Here is a 17741-nt window from a genome sequence, read left to right as displayed (position 1 = left end):
GTCTGAGAGAGGATCACATGTCGTAAATGACTGGGCTTTCAATTAAAATATGTGTGTGTTTCCATTCCCTGTGAGAGCGTTTTGTCTGGTTTCCATCAGCCCTGGGGAGTGTTTGTGTGCTGTGCAGCTGAAGAACTCCAACATCATGTACCCACTGTCCTGTGACATCAGTGTACACAGGTGCAAATGAGAAGAATGGGCTCTCTATACAAACTTTTGCCCTTGTGGTGAGAAGTTTATAGTTTTTTGTTCCTGAATGTGCCCGTTAAACCCAAATCCTTTTGAGCCCCTAATGTTAGCTTTTAGCATGAATAGGTCTCCAAAGCTCTGAGTAATTTCATAAAGAACAACTGGAAGTCAAATAACACAACTCTCACATGTATTACAGTCATATAGATTAAACATTCAAAGTTTAATTTAGCTATGTATTACTCCAGTCCAATCAGAGCGAAGAGCTGATAAGGACTTGATCAGATATTTTTGCTTTTGAAGTCAACAGATCTTGATATTTAAGAACCAGCCATAAGACTCAAACCCTGTCAGTTAATGGAAACAAATATCATCAGGACATTGATATGCAGACTAACAGCAAAGTGAAAGTAATGCATTGTTTGTTTCTGTCATGAACCAAGCCAGCATTCATAATATTCGCTGTTTCAAGGTGCCAAAATCTGGGATATTTGCTTTTTTTTTCCATTTTATATCACTTCAATGACAATGTCTTTTACATATTTGGATACCTTTGAAGTTTTTTGGATCATTGGACGGACAAAAGAAGTTATGTGAAGGTCAACTAAGCTCTGGAACAGTGTGATGATTTACAACGTATTACATACAGTGTGATCAATTAGTCAGTCAGTTGCAAAGTAATTGATTAGTAATGAAAATAATCAATATTTGTTGCTCTTATTGGCAGCTTGTGGTATCTGTTTTTACCGCACATCCATCCAAATTACAGTCTGCAGTGTTCCTCTGTGTCCCCTGTGCATCATAGACCATCACCAGACAGAAAGAAGTGTATCCCCTGTCCTTGGCCTATTTTTCTCTTCCATGCACTCTTCCTGGATTACTCTATCCTCTCCTTTTAAACGCCTTATTCAGCGGTCAGCTTAAACTTGGCAGCAGTCACTCACCTCTGTAGTGTCTGAACAACTTGCCCACTGGCCTCAGAGCTCTGATGAAGCACTTGGTGAGGTCTCAGGATGACATCAGGCTGCTGGAATGTGCAATGAAGTGAGAATTAAGCAGGACAGCAGGTCCTGGGGGGATCTGGCTGTGAAGACCTGCTCATGTGTCAACTCATGGAACAGATATGAGCCCATGACTTTAGCAAAACAACACAGATTCTGAACATAGACCTTGATTTGGACATGGCAGGGCTAGCTATACATATACAATGTATACATACATAATAGTAAAATATAGATATTTGTCCTTTTATTCATAGCTTTATACTCCAATCTATTACTTTAAAGTTAATTATACCATTATTTCAAGTGTAATAAGTACATTTTCCAAATAGTAGCCAGTATCCGTTACAAAGTAGGCCTACTCTAGAATAATAATCTTCATATGGCCAACAGTTAAACTATTACTTGTAGCTATTTATTTGATCAGTGTAGCATTTATTTGAAGAATTTCAACATTTTGCCATTGCTTTAGGCTTATTATCCATTAGGCTCTTTTCTTTTAAGGCACTGTTTCAACTTGTTATCCGTTGTTTTAGTTTAGTTATTATACCATTTAAGGACTATGGCTAGCTCTAACTTTTGGCTAAATATACTAACATTTTATTCATACCTTTACCTTACCATCTCAACCCTTTCTCTGTGACTAAAAGCTAACTGTTTTAGCTTCTTATTCATTACGTTCAGCTTACTCTTTGTACATTATTTTTGCTATTTCTCCATGACACTGTTGTGTTCATTGTTTTCAGTATCCTTTAGTCTGAGCTAGCATTTTCAAAGTTTTAGAATTTACTTTTAGCTAACTATTTCAGCTTCTTAACCGTGAAGAATATGAAGTATTTTGACAGTTCATCTCTTACTTTTAGCTATTTCAGCATTTTTACATAGATAGCTTTAAGCTAGTTGTAGCCTTTAGGCCTACTTATATATCAACCGATAGTACCCTGTGGCTAACTCATTTTACAGAGGGCCCCTTTTAGCTATCTTAGCTAGTTTTCCAAATGCTTAAGCTTACTTTTACTCGAAACTTTCTATGTGAATCCTTTTTAAACTAGAATATAAGTTGTCCTTATCAAGTTAGCTTACTGCCCATCTTTTATTAAACCCATGAAAATCACTGAGATAAGGAATGTGCAAAGCTAACTGTTCTCTACAATTCCTCTGTGTAGCTTAAAGATAACAGAATGAGAGCTCGACTGTCAGTTACCACAACTGAATGTAAAGTATTCATTCTATTTTTTTGTTACTTTTCCTTTCTAGTTTCTCAAGTCCGCTGCACATTTAGTTTGCATTTCATCTCAAAGTGTCCTGTTGAATTTGCCTTAATGCACTTGACACCAATTAAAACCTGAGCACTTGGTGTCCTTGTGTTTTTGGCCCTGATGTCTGCCTTTTACGACTTTCACAAAACATGAATTGCCATTGTATTGCCTCTTTGATTTTACACTGTGGCCTCCTGATTTGTTCGTCAAATCAAATTAGGGCGGCATGATTTGTGCTTTGAAATCAAGAACACGCTCTGATCTTTCTTTGTACTTTAATTGGTTCTCCCACAGGCAACAATTATCAGCCATTAGCGGTAAGTGCAAATACTGCATTCACAATTGCCCTGTTAGTATGATAGGTAATGTTGTGCAGCCCGTCCTCTGGGCCCTGATACATTGATTTAATTTCACCTGCTCCCCCATCGATGCTCTGTATGAGGAGGTTCGTTTCTAACACTTCAACTGCATTATTTTGTGTTCATAGGGTTTGTGTGTAGATGGAGGAAAATAAATGAAACTACAAGTTTTGTCTCCCTGACTTTCTCCACTCTGCTTCTGTGCAGGCCAGGCAGTGAGCACTGCAGCACACAATGGCAGAGCAAGACCCCGTGCCAACCGCCCAAGGAGCAGGGCAGCGTCTTGGAGCCCCAGAGACTCTTGGCATCAGTACACTGGACCCTGGACACAGACCCCCGGCCATGCCCCCCGGTAGACATGTCACCATAAGGGTCCGCATGTTAGACGACACAGAGGAGCTCTTTGACATCTCGGTGAGTTGGTAAAAATCCCGCCATTGGCCAGGCCAATTTCTTGACGAGAATACTAATGTGGAATTGGGACTCTTCATTATTGCACAGTAGCCAAGAAGCATTTCCCCTTTTCATCATAGCAGCAGCAGTCTGGTAAACAGGTTGGCATGGCAACTGCATGATGTTAAGATATTGAATGCTATTGGAGGGAGCTTTTAGTAATGTCAGGGTTCCTCCAGTTTATTGTGTCCACTGCCTCCTAATCTCCTTAACTGTCACAAACCTGTTCCTTTTGGTGTCACATAAACGGCACACTTCTATTCCACTGCGTCTCTGACATCCTCTCAGGATGTTCTTTTGAAACCATGGACACCGTCATATTTTACAGTCCTCTCCCACATTGGTGTGCTGATGACGTGCTTTCTGTGAAAGCAGGCGTTAGAAAAGACAGAGAGAACAATATTCTTTGAATGTCTTTCAGAGAGAAGAGCTGCAGTTTAAATTCCATTCATGATTTCAGGATTTAGAGGATTAACTTTCTCATCACACAGATCTATATTTAGACCTCGTAGTCCGGGCAATTTTCACAGATAATGCATAAGTCGAGCTAAAAATAACTCAATGTCGGCACATAAAGAAGATGATTTGCAGAAACCATTTTAACTTAAGTTATATGAACATCCTTGTGAATCTATTGTTTGGGTTTCACTCTGTTAAAGAGGGGATGTTTTATAAAAGCTTTCAAGATAAGACCAAATTAACTTCCATTTCCCCCTTAACAAGTAAGGCCTCTAAAAAGCCGGTTATAGCATATTCTTCTGTCTTTTATTAGGTTTATTAAGAGTCAGTCCAACATACCACTTCCTGCTGAAATAAAAATGCAAGTTTACCAAAGGGTGTAAATCATTCGCTTAAAATAGTCCCTCAAAGAACGTTCTCAAAGGTACAATGCTGTGCTGTTTAATCAAATCCCTGGGACTTGATTTTTCTGACAGAGCTGTAAGATGTAAAAACTTATTCAGAGTGCATGTTAGGTTTCAGTTCTTTGGGACTCATGAGAAGACAACTGCACACAAGGCTGACATTCCCTCAGCATTCTTCAGAATTTTTCAAGTTTGAGAAAGATGTCCTTGATTTATTGCAGAATCGCACATCAAGGAAAAGACTGTGAAAATAGAAAATCCAGCCTCATTCTGTGTCTGGGCCTGAGAGAGAAGAATGAGATGAGTAGATAGAAGAGAGTGGAAAGTGGTGATGGAGGAGAGACAGATTGAGCAGCAGCCTCAGAGGACGTGTTTAATGTGTAAGAATGGGACCCGGCGCTGAAAGTGCTGAGCTTTATACTGACAGTTAGTGAGTGTGCGGTGCATTCAAATAATTCTTTTTTTTATTTTTTTACATTATATTCTATTTTACTGTATATATGTGTATTAGTAATTTGAGTGTTTATTGTATGGCCTTGCGGAACAGTCCTTACATTTCACTGCACATCTGTATGAGCATGTGACAAATAAAAAATCTTGAATCTTGAATCTTGCTGGATGTGTCCTTCTGGCTATTTCTCAAGGTAGTGTGGGTAAATGTTGTTCCTACAGCATGGCGGAGCTCCCTGTGCATGACTGCTAATCTTTCTGGGAGTATCATGTGTTGTGCTTAATTCTTCAGGCTTACTCGAGTCTCACAGCGAGGTCCAGTTTAAGTGCCCTCGGTTAACTCACATTGGCTTTTTTGTGTACTTTGGGTTCGGCGAGGCATTAAAGCCCCAAGACAAGTTTAACAAGACGGTTTGAAATGTTACACTTATTTAGTGCTCTGTTTTTAAAGACTCCGAGCTTTATGTGCTGCATCTCCTTTTGGCTTTGACTTCTTTCTAGTTAGAGCTAGTCTTTAAAAATAACTATCATCCAGCCTTCATCTGATACAAGAAGGCATAGGCGGGCAAGAGATTATATTCAGCCTGCTTCAGGGCTCGTAATATGTAAAAACCTGCAGTGAATCTCTGCTCTGTGAGGCTCTCTGAGGAGGTATCAACCTCAGAGTTCTGAGAGCACATAGTAGAATTTTTATGGGAGTTTTATGTCTGAGTATATTCAACCTGCTGTACCCTTTAAAACTAATGTTGTATATTTTTTCATTCAATGTACGACTGACAAATATCCATATACTTATTTTTCATGCTTATCTTTGTGATGCTGTGTTTGAGCTGATTTGCAGCAGCAGTTAATGTTGAGTTGAGTATAAAACTCTGTATGCTAGCTAACATTGGGATCTATTAGCTGTTCACGCTCCAACATCAGTGTAACATTGTAAACTAGTAAATATTGCTTGCATAAAAATGCAGAACATATGCTCTGAAACAGACAAATGATATTGCGTTGCTTACAAAAAAATAGTTTAGTATGTCTTGTCTTTGTCTTAGTTTTCCACTTTTTGTGGAAACATTTTAGACTTTTTTTTTTTTTTTTTACAGTTTGATAAAACCGTCACTCACTTGAGTACAAGTAGGAGCAAGTTTCCTACCATGTGAGTAATGCACGTGTGGCTCAGGCTCTTCCACTAAGTTGACCTTACTCTGGATGTAGCAGCGTCGTAATGGCTGTAGTAGCAAAGGTTAGCTAGAAAGCGATTATTGTTGTCACTGCGGCAGACGGGCCGTGCAGACACTGAGAGCTGGGAGTGCTGCTCAGGAGAGGCTAACAGAAAGCTTTATTCATGCTCAATTTAACACACATTATCTCTTCCATCTCAAGTCAGCACTGCAGAGAAACAAATCTCAGTGGGATTGATATAGTTTTTTTTTGCCCAGAGGTGTCCTAGGAATACATTTATCCCCATTGTCGACTCACTAGAAGGACTGAGAGATGGTATCTGTTCTAGAATAAAACTATGCAAAACAGGAGCAAAAGATGCTGAGTTTGTCAAATTGTGCATTGTTACAAGTGTTCTCTAAACATATCGTTTCCTAGTGTCTGGGTGCTTGAAGCTTTTTAAGACAGATGGAGTGCAATGTATGTGCGTTTACAAAAAAACAGTGCTGTTATAGTGAATATCAGCATCAGCTGTGATCTGGTCATGAGAGGTCAAAAAGCTCCAGAAACACTTGTTGTCATCCAGGATGACCCTGATGAAGGTCTAATTTGTTAATAAAGTTGATCTTCATACTACAAGTGTTGCTTTTTGACCTCTTCTAGCCTGTCGCTCATCATGCACCTTGGAAGTTGTGCCTGAAAATCCCACTCTGCTTCTTCTGTGAACAGGTCAAAGGTCACAATGCAGCCTGCTGTGAGCCAGATAATCACAACCATGCTGATGTTCAGTACAATAGCATGACCTTGAGTGTAACAGTTCTTTAAGCAGAATAAACAAGTAAACAGTAATAATATTACTTTTTGAATATCTGATGAGTCATTTGGCTCCCCAAACTGGTTCATCAACTTCCTGGCTTGAGCTGGACTGTTGCCAAATGAAACAAAACTCTTGTTTCTTTTTCTACTTCTTCACATTTAAAAAGACAAGGTTCTTTGAATGATGAACATTTATCTGCACATTTCCATTTATCATGCAACAGACAGTGTGATAGCAGACGACTGAGAGTTGTACCTTTTGTTGTATTTTATAAACCTGTTTCCAAGGTAACAGCTTGATCAATGTTGACAAATTATTTTTGCTGTAACATCCATTACCATTCAGACAACCAGCCCTTTGATATCTGAGACTATTGGTAACTAACTGTTGTGCATTGGTTGCTGCATAAACCTTTGCTGGAGTTGATACATCATGCGAGTATGATGTGCATCAATGTTTGGATGCACAGAGCAAGTTGCTCAACTCTAGCAGTAACTTTCTTTATATTTGTCTCATCCCAAAAAAAACCCTCAGCTTCTCTACAGCTGGAATGTAGGCTACAGAAGACGCAGCTAACGCCAACTTGGCTCAGATCCCGCTGATGTTAATCTCTCCCCGGCAGCGTCAGAGTGAGAGAACTGCATGGGCTACAGAACACGTTTGGAAAGCAATTGTCAAGTCTTTAATTTCACAACAGGAACATACTGTATTGTTTGTAGGGAAGTGGCAGTTCATCTCAGGTGATTTGATTTTATAGGATGAATGACTGCAGCAAGGATTTCTTTTTTAAATTTGCCTCTTTAAGAAAATGTAGAGCATCTAACATCACCTCGTAACTGATACCAAAAGCTTCAGTTCCTGTTCCTCTGGCTCAGAGGGGTAAGTTTCCACCTCAGCGGACAGAATATCAGATGGTTGAGAAACAGAAAGGGGGCCATGGAGCCATCTCATGGGTCACATACCATGCTGTGGCCTACTTAGCACTCTGACTGTGTACACACGTCTGTTGATGCTGATGATGTTTGACTAGACAAACCTTTACTGTACAGACTGACGGCGCTTCAAAAAGCTAATTTGAGCCTCAAGAATTGTCTAGAAGCACTTTTTTTTAATTGTAGATTTTTATGGATTCACTCTCAAATTAAAACGGGCAGCTTGTTTCTGTCGATTTTGCTCACGCAGAATTCATTAGAGCAGGAAATCCAGACTGTAGCCCTCGGCCTGCGTGCAATCCTCAGGCCGGCACACACTTGCTTGTGTGCTGATGTTTTGACGCTCATGTTTGCTGATGGCTGGTAGACGCTCTGCAGAAGTTGCCTGCGCAGAGTGTGATTGCGGCATGGATTTAAGGGGCTAGGAGATGGGGGGGATGGGATGATGAAGGCAGAGCAGAGTGAGGAGAGTCATGCTCATTCCTGTGAATGAGGGAAACAGTCAGGCTCCATTAGCCAAACCTTACTGCTAGAATACTCACTAATACAACCCCAGAATTAAAACGTTCCACTTCAACGTCAGCTCTCAACATTAGAAATTCACACATAACTCTCTCTTATGTTGTACTTCTGCTTTTCCTCTCTAACTGTAATGGTCCACTGAGGACTGCATGTCTGTCCTCTCCAGCCATTGCTCTGTCCATTTCAGTCACACTAGAGTCCCTTTTTTAAAGGCTACTCTGCAGTGAAAAAAAATCTTCAATTCATTAATTAGAGACCCCATCAACTCTTGGCATTTTCATTTGCTCTCCATGCTGGATTTTTACCCAGTAGAATCTCATTAGCCTGAAATCTATTGCAACGCTCCTCTAATAACAATTTTGTCTACAGCAGATGATTACACAAGCAAAAGTTAAATTTACATTTAGAGCCACACTGGGCTGGAACACCACCCAGGTACGCACTAAAAAAATACCAGAAACAAACTGTTATATGGATTAAAATTATTTTTTGTTAAAGGAGAACTATTGTACTATAATTGTACACCTATTGAGAAGCATTGCAAGATGTGTAGTTAACCAGAATATAGACTTAACTGTCTAAAGACTGAAAGACTGTACTTTGCGGATGATGATTTCTTCAGAATCAGCTTTGATAAGTGAGCTCGGATTACAAATGAACAGATAAAAGATGAAACTGTTTTTGGCTCCCCTCCTAGCTGTGTCTGTGCCCAGTCTGTGCCCCCCTCTGATAATCCATCATTATAACATATAACACTCTGATTTGTCTGCAGATACTAGAAAGCACTGGAGCCCGCGGTGCATGGCTCTATAGTAGCTTCTTAAATGTCCGAGGTTGACCGACTGAGTCACGGTCATATCAGCTACAGAGTCCATGTGACAGGGTGTAATTCATCTTCTACCCAGAAGCTGACCACGCTGTCCATGATCTCAATGCATCATTCCCATGGCTGGACCCATACTTTATCACCACCGTTTCTAACATTCGTCACAGCAGGGGCAGAAACAGAGGTGAGCACTGAGGGAGATATGAGATTAAATCTCCTGTGCTTGTGACCAGAGGTTTTCAAGCTATTTTTGGGCCACAGAAAAAAAGCCATCTGATTCTCCTTTTCCCTCATTCCCATAACCAAAGCATGAGAAACCAGGGCAGCAGAGACCACCCAGGCTAAAGGGGGTCATGTCTCAAATGGAAGGACTCTGATGCCAGTCCAGAGAAGGCTTACCACCATCCCCAGCAGTCACCACTCTGTCCCCCATATGCTGACACCCATTCATTGTGACAGAAAGCAATTAGAAAAGCTCCGGCTTGCCTTGTTGTCCTCTGAAAGGCAGTGAGGTCCAGAAATAATGAGTGGAAACATGATGAAGGGCTTCTTTCAGCTCTGTTCTCTGCAGCTTTATGATGGCTCTTTAATGACTGACTGGCCTGCAGCATGGAGGAGGAGCAGGGATGTTTCCGCTCTAATGACACCTGTGGATCAATGAGAGCCTGTTATTACAGGTACACATATATATTCAGTCTCACATGTCTTCAATTAAAGGTTAAATAAATAGAAAACGATGGAATCACTAATGCTCAATGTTTGACCAAGGTACTAATTGTATTCGACATACATGCTATTGCCATTATTTGTCTATAAAATTACATAAATATGTGTTCTGGCAGTTTGAAGAATCTATACACCACCAACATTATTACTCACCGCAGTCAATATTTATTCCATCAAAGTCTTTTAAAGTTTCAGATATTCCAATATTAGGTGAGTTACAGTACTGGAACAATAACTGATGCTATCTCAGCTGAAATCATTTGCTGATTAACTTCTTAATTGTAGTAATTTGGTTACTTCTTTGGTCTAAACACAATATTTTCTGGATTTGACAAAAACAAAAACTTTTATGGCAAAATCTTGGTCTAAATGAATAATGCTTGACATCAAGCATTTTACTGATCGATTAAGATAAGGATCTCGAGATGAGTTGGGAAAATGTTTTTGTAACTTAGATATAAATGCACAGATGTCGAGTAGCTATGAGAACAACATTCTCTCAAGCTTAACGTTGAGTAAGAGGATCAAGACTGGTTGTTTTTGTTTGATGAAAAATTAAGCTACAGCCAGAAGCAAATTAGCTTAGCTTAGCATCAAAGCTGGAAACAAAGGGAAGCGGCTGGCTTTGTATCTGAGAACAGAACACTTACAACATTAAATGTATGTAAGTGCAGCCCTAGCTGTGCCACCACTAAAGGGGTAAGGCATGTTTTCTGGGCCAAACTATTGGTTCTTTATTTGATTTTTTTTGCCGTTAGAAATTATTAGTTTTGTTATAATTGTCATAAAGTAACCATCTGTATAATAATCATTACAGCAATAACATTCAAGCTTGAATGTATGTAAACAACCTCAGATTCTTTCCTTTACAATATCTCCAATGCACAGAGAGACAGGTCAGGGTCATTGAAATTCAAGCCACACATTATTTGAGTGCATTACATACCACCAGAGGTTCTCAGTATCTCCTATTTCATGTTGTGTATGTGCAAATACGACATGTCTACTGTATAGAGAGGCAGCGCTGAGAGGAAGGAAGACGGTCTAGTGTTGAAGCGGTAAGTTAAATCCTGTTAAACTCAGAGCTGTGGTGGCGACACACTCTGCTTCCCCAGCCTCACAGCGCTTCAGGGGGAGAACATGACGAGGAGGGCTGAACCATTCGGGCACAGAGGATGATTTGGCTCCAATTTTTTTTCTAGATGAGCTGTCATTGGCTGAATACCAATGGGATTTGATTGGCTGTTGATTGAAGCGTTTGGGAGAATGAGACAGCGGCTCTGCAGCCAAAAGACAGGAATCCAACTCTCTCCTAGCTTTTTACACCGTGTCAATGAGTTTTCTAAACTCATTACTGTCACAACCCATTCACTAATATGAGTCATGCATTAGTTACAGAGAGATGTACTAAGATTCACTGAGCTGTGACTGTTGCATTCCTTTAATGCAAACAGTCATTTACGGGTTGAAGAGGCTGCTTTAATGAAGAATGAATTAAAAAATTAGCTTCAGGAAGTCAAAAGTTGCAAGAAAATAAAGACCAGTGTGATGTTCACCTCTGCTCGTTCAGAATAACCTTGTCTCTGCAGTAGTGAATGAGAAGACTGTCAGAGATGTGTACAGATATACAACAAACGCCTCACTGATTTTATCTGTCATGTCAACCAGGAAAGTGTTTACAGCCCTGCTGGGGAGACAATCAGAGACAGGCCTCCATACAGCAACATGGCTGGGAATTAGGAGCAACCAGACGACTGATGTTTGTCACTGCTGTCTGTTCTACTAACGGGTTACATTTGTTCACTTTTGGGAGGCTTAAAATAGAAACACTTCTTGTTTTTTGTTTGTAAAAACTGGAGGCATTTCCCAATACTTTTGCTCAGCCCACTCGAATGTGTTATGTCTTTTTTATTCTTTGTGGCCTCATAACATGAGGAATGATTTGTTATTAAGCGCAGAAAACACTTCCACGACCTTCGAGGTGAGGGTAGTCTCCCTCTGAGGTGCTTTCTTAAACTAAGGTCTGCAGGATATGTGATGTGCGTTATTATTGTGCAATAATGCAATTACAATATGGAGTGCTATAAGGAAAGGAAAAAAGAAGACTGCATATTTGCTACAACTCTGCTTTTCTTCATGTTTTACACAACACCTGCTGTTAGCAAGATGTTTCTTCTGAATCTCAAAAAAACATTTATTTTCATCAGAAAGTTGGCACCAGTTAATCTGAGGGTAGCTGCTGGCGAAACACTCATCTGACTGCAGTAAAATGATGTGAAAGCATGTGCATTATACTTAGACCTCCATCCAAGGGATAGAATACACACATGCTGAGTGACATTGCAGTAAATTCAGATTTTCATGATGTGTTTATTGGGAATGCTCACATCATAATAACAATGACATTGTGCAGCATTAGCGTGAGTCCTTGGATGATCCTATCTCTTCGCTTTGAATTCCAGCCCTACCAAAGTTCTTCTTTTAAAAGGCCACATTGAATCACGCTGGTCTATGTGTGCGTTGCCATGGCTACACAGAGAGGTGCATCTGGGCCGGCCATCATGCTGCAGAGTTCTGTCTTCCACTGATATCTGCCAAAGGGGGAGGAGTTGGAGGAGGGAGGGAGCGAGAGGGCGGCTTTCCATGCGGAGCATTAATGTGAGTGTAGAGTAAGCATGGGGGGGGGGGGGGGGGGGGTACGCTGCTGCTGCACATCAATTATGACTAACATATTTAGGAGGCACAGCCAGTCGCGCCGTATGCTTTTTGTGTTCTTCTAATCCCTCGACTTTAAATATGACTGACAATAAGTTTTGAGGGATTATTAGCTCTTCTTGCTTTCTTCACTGATTGACCTAGTTTTCCCCTCAAAGATGGCATTGTGTTTGGGGTGGCAGGGATTTGTTGGGGGGGAGGGGGTCATATGCTTCATGTAAGCATTAAAATATAAATGGAGGAATTGTGTGCGACTGTGGTCTCGTAGGCTCACTCAGGCAGTCGTACAGAGATGAAAGCTTTATTTATTCAGATTTCACTCTGCTGTGGGAGACACAGTGAAGCTGGAAAATAATAAAACGTCTTCAGAAATGTGACTGTGTGCCTCGCATCATTCTTGCTCTCACTGACTGTCGTCTGCCTGAAAATTCTCTCGTACTTTTCCTCACATGAACTCTGAACCCTCTGTTGCCTTTTCTCTCATGGCATGAAATTGAAATCCCACAGCAGGATGACGAGTAGGGGGGGGGTTGTATTTCCATGTACAGCCATCTTCCTCCCTCACATCCTGAAATGTAATTGGGTTGTGGCAGATGAGAAACACAGGAGATGAGCAACAGTGGAAATGATCTGCTGGTAGGTGGCTGAGAATACTAAAAAGCAGGAAGACTCTGAAAATTGCATAAACGGCATTTTCATCAGATCAACTTTACAGATTGTATAGTAGGATTGAAGATATCTCCAAGAATATGTAGCAGACACAGCAACAAATAAAATAGAAACCTTTCAATTTATTCTTTAAAGAGATTTAAAATGTATCTTTTATAACTATCTTCTTTATTACATCCTTCCCTCTTTCATTCATCACACTTTGCTCAGTTTCATACTTCTTGCACTTTAATGTATTTGTATTCATTCTTTATCTCCTGTTATTGCATCTCGACTTAATAGTGTACAGCACAGCATGCACTACAGGGACACAATGTTGTTCCCCTGTGTGTGTTTTTTATGGAGAAAAGGCCGATAAATTCCACTGAAATCTTGAAAAAGAGGCCAAGCCGTACCATCAAAACTTAGGGTTTGCTTTGTCTTTTCTGTACTTTACCTGAGCAACCTTTGACACGCCACAGCAATCTATTTTCTTTTTATCTTTTGAAGTTGCAGCATTCCAATTCCATCAGCAGCATTGTTTCCAGAATGAGGGAATTAATGGCAGCAGTGTAAAGTGTATATTGTTAAAATATATTGTTATGATTTCCTAATTCGTTTAAGTGGTTTCCTGCCACAGACGTTTGAGCGTTTGACTTCTATTTTTAGGTAAATGGTACATCATATGCCACCATAACATTTTCCATAAAACACTAGTAAACAGACCTGGTTTAGTTGTACAATTCATATCAAGACAATCCTGCAGTTCCCTGATGAAAGCTGTCACTAAAGCTGTCAGTTTAATTCTGATGCTGTTCTGCTTTCTATACCGTGCACACAGGTGCTCTGGGGAAAGTGATGCCCTTATAATAAGCTCTGTTCCTATGGTAACCAAGATGGATGTCTCTTTGGTGGAAGATGCTTGTGTTTGTTTTGCTTCAGACGGCAGAGAAGTCGGCTCTATTGGCCCGGGTGTCAATTATACAAAGACAGGATGATGCGGATGCAAACACAACCTGTGATGTCTTTGTGGGGTTTTAGTGACGGGTGCATGGAGGTGGATCCTCTGACTTTTCTCGCCTATGCACATATATTATTCCATTGAATGTTAGCCTTTGATGACAGCTTTCTGATCTTTTTATTAAGCTCTTGAGCTGTGGTGCTGTACCCCACTGTGTTATCAGGGCAGGTAGACATCACAATACATGATGGGCGTGGCTCAAAGCTTATCCCCACACTCTCTCTCTCTCTCTGGGATGTCCTCCTCCTGGTCTTGAATAAAGGGTGAAACCCTCATGGGAGCTGGTTCGCCTCAGCTTGCAGCCCCTCTTTAATGAATTATGAATTTCTCATTGAGATTCTGCTGGCTAATTAACATGTCCGACCCGGCTAGCAGTGTGATATCGTTGGGTCCTTATCCTGTAGAGCCTGATTGTACCCAGGTCGCTCTTGCTTCGCCTTTTCTGCTCTCATCTCCTCAAATGTTTTAATCAGTTGGAAATGTATGCTTCTGCATCTCTTATGATGTATTTTCAGCCATGTGCATTGGTAATTAAAACAGAAATTGCTTCATTTTCCTCTTGCTCTTTTTGTTGTGTAAGTGCCGTACCTCTTCCTGCAGTGAAGTCACTTCCCATGATGCATTTGCTTGACATGCTGCATATCAGAATTCCTCTCAGCTGGACCTGTGCATTTGAGGCCGCCTCCCACCGCTGCCGCCTTGCTGTAATTGAATTTGGGGTCTCTTGGGTAGATAGAGGGTAGATGTGTGGGAGGGAGAGAGAGGATGAATGAAACAACGACTGAGGGATGGACGTCAGTGTGTGTGTGTGTGTGTGTGTGTGTGTGTGTGTGTGTGTGTGTGTGTGTGTGTGTGTGTGTGTGTGTGTGTGTGTGTGTGTGTGTGTGTGTGTGTGTGTGTGTGTGTGTGTGTGTGTGTGTGTGTGTGTGTGTGTGTGTGTGTGTGTGTGTGTGTGTGTGTGTGTGTGTGTGTGTGTGTGTGTGTGTGTGTGTGTGTGTGTGTGTGTGTGTGTGTGTGTGTGTTAGATAGAGGGAAGGGGAAAAAAAAGAGCAGTAGCCCCGGCTGCACACATGCCTGCTGGAAAGGTATTGACCCGACAGCAATCGCTCCTCTCCTCTTTATTAAACTGTTGCATAAGCCACCGTTGAGAATAAAAGCAAAGTAGAATATCTTATCTGTCCTGCAGCGATGACACAGTCAAACTCTTAAAGATGAGTGAAGTGGTTTTTTGTCTTCTTCCTGTCTTGAGCAAGTCAGTTTTCCTTTTCAGTTTCTGTCTCTGCGTCTGAGCTTTTCTCTGGCTGTCTCTATTGATAAGTGATGTGCGAAAGTCCGCTGCTTGAAGAATCAAAGCTCTGTCAGTGTTGGAATGCCCCTTAATAGATTTCAAAGGATTTGTCCCAGGGGGCGATCGCTTTCACACAACCAGTGGGGGGGGGGGGGGGGGGCTGGTCTTATTCGGGTCATGCCAGGTCTCTGGAGTCCTTCAACACAAATGTCAGAGTATGGAGAATCTGTTGATGCTGAATAGCTTCCTATGGCAGATTGGGATCGTTTTGTGTCCTTGTGATTTGGAAGTAGAATAAAAAGGTCAGCCATGTTTAATGATACGTCTTTGGTTGACTGTACATACTGCAGTGTGCTTCATATTAATATAAATGTTTCATGGTACCATTTCTTGTGAGTCCTCTCTTTCTTTGTGTTAACATGCATTCTCTGCAGACATTTCTTTTTTTTACAGAAGTAGAATTGGGGTTGTGTGTCTAATCATCTTGTTTTTAGTTTCCTGCTGGAGACACGGGTCTTGTGGTTTTAATGACTGACTTGATTTATTTCATTTAAGCCCATTATGTAGAAATGCTGTCTTGGTGCTCATTCACATAAACTCTGTTGACGTGCTTTAAACAGAGAGGCAGCATGGAAGCATTTAGCCTAATTCAGATATACTCGGTTAGTTGAATTACACTTGAATGACTGTGATGTCAGTGGAGCAGTTACACGGCACAGTTTGACGTCAAACATGTGAATTAAATCATTATTTTTACACAGAGTCACACAGTTAAAGCTGAGTAACCAGTAGTGTAACATACTACGTTTTGCTTTTCTCTTAATGCCCTTACACATAACACACTGATACTGTTTGATAGAGGCTTCATGAAAATCAGAATCATGCATCATGATGAAAGTTGACTTCACTGATCTCATCTTGATATTTAACTTCCTGATATCTTTATGAAAGTCTTTACAGCATAACAAGGTAATGTAACAAGACAGGCATGCAGCATTAAAGGGATGAGAAATGGAAATTATGTTAATAGTGACATTTATGAAATTACTTACACAGTATGTTAGAGATATTTGTTTTAACAATATTGCTGTGTCATTCTAAACGAGTGATATATTGAAAGGGAGCATGACAATTACAGTTTTTTTCATTAAGTTTAAACATTTTTTAATTTTTGTGAAAACAGTTGAAAACTTTTTTAGTCAGTACTATAAACCAAATCACTAAGAGGTTCCCATTAGATATTTCCATTCTGGACTGTTGTTGTAAAAGATAGGTAATTATTGCTGAAAATGAAAAGTAAACTCACAGAAAATAAACTGAATCTTTACTTTTGCAACAAAAAAAAAATGGATAGTTAATTTTTTCATTTATTTTTTAGGCCAAAATGGTTGACACTGTCTTCCCAGCTCCCAAAATATGACATTATTGTAAATGACAGTTATTAGAATATTATAAGACCAAAAACAAATGAACATGGCCTCAGAGACATATATAACTCAAATATATAAAAATGAATTCAGAAAATATACATTTGATGGTCCATACATGTAGATTTGATGTTGCTGAACACTGAAAGTGGATAATGATTAACGGGTTACCTTCATCTATTATCCATATAAATGAACTACACAGCCTACACTCCTTCTGAAATAACTACACCAAAAGTAGAAGTTCAGCGGTTATTATTGGCTATTGTTAGGATATTTAGGCTATTATAAATATATTATATATATAATATATATATAAGCTTTTAAATTGAAAGCATCTTTAAATTGAACTTGTAAAAAGGTCCACTTGCTACCTTTCATGGTCTGTGTAAGCAAATCTTAAATGTAAAAACTGTTTATAACCATGTCAGCTCAAAGGTCAGTGCTTTGTAGACAGACTCTTGACACATTTTTTTTATCCAATCCTCTGAACCGAACCTCCTCCAGAGCAGGCCGGCCAACTTGCATACTGCAAGTTACCATGGATACCTTCCCTGGTTTATAAATGGAGCCAGCATTGTGTGACTGGAAGCCTGCGTCGCACCCAGTGCTGGCTTGCTAACCTCACTTGGCGAGACGAACAGCAGGCCTGCATTCAAACCCGAGACATTTAAGAGAGAGCTGCTTGTGCTTTAAACCTTTTACTCACAGGCACACTCATGTTCACTTCTCATCTATTGTTTATGTGGTGTTGAATTAGTCAGAGTGGAGTTGTTTCAGTCTCTGTGAACCTTTAAAAGTCAGTACTCACAGTAAACACGAGTCCAGTGCTCCCTTTTCCAGAGCCATATTAGTGCATGTGTGTCGTACATCCTCGACTGTCGGCTTAAAGTCAGACAACCTTTTATCACATAGATATGGTTTTGGATGTGCTTGAGAAGCCAAGTGGAGGGTGTGGTGTTAACAAACCATATATTTTTATCTTTAAAGGACATGGTTATGGTCACAGTAATTGCAGCATTATCACACAGAGATGGAGTTAAACACCATGCTGCTAAAAGCATCATTTTATTTTAAGGTTATTTTCTAT

General features: G+C 40.3%; 1 protein-coding gene across 2 annotated transcripts in view; it reads left to right on the top strand.

Moving 5' to 3' along the window:
- The window catches only part of LOC132987453 (FERM, ARHGEF and pleckstrin domain-containing protein 1-like), a 58189-nt gene that overhangs the window by 2124 nt on the left and 38324 nt on the right, over positions 1-17741 (top strand). For both annotated transcript variants that reach the window (XM_061054536.1, XM_061054535.1), the window contains exon 2: positions 3016-3222. In XM_061054536.1, coding sequence (XP_060910519.1) covers positions 3043-3222 — 180 coding nt within the window. In that variant the 5' untranslated portion in view covers positions 3016-3042. The remainder of the gene's footprint in view (positions 1-3015; positions 3223-17741) is intronic.

Source organism: Labrus mixtus, chromosome 13 (assembly GCF_963584025.1).
Source record: "Labrus mixtus chromosome 13, fLabMix1.1, whole genome shotgun sequence".
Lineage (NCBI taxonomy): Eukaryota > Metazoa > Chordata > Actinopteri > Labriformes > Labridae > Labrus > Labrus mixtus.
The sequence above is the reverse complement of the archived record's forward strand: the minus strand, read 5'-3'. Positions and strand labels throughout refer to the sequence as shown.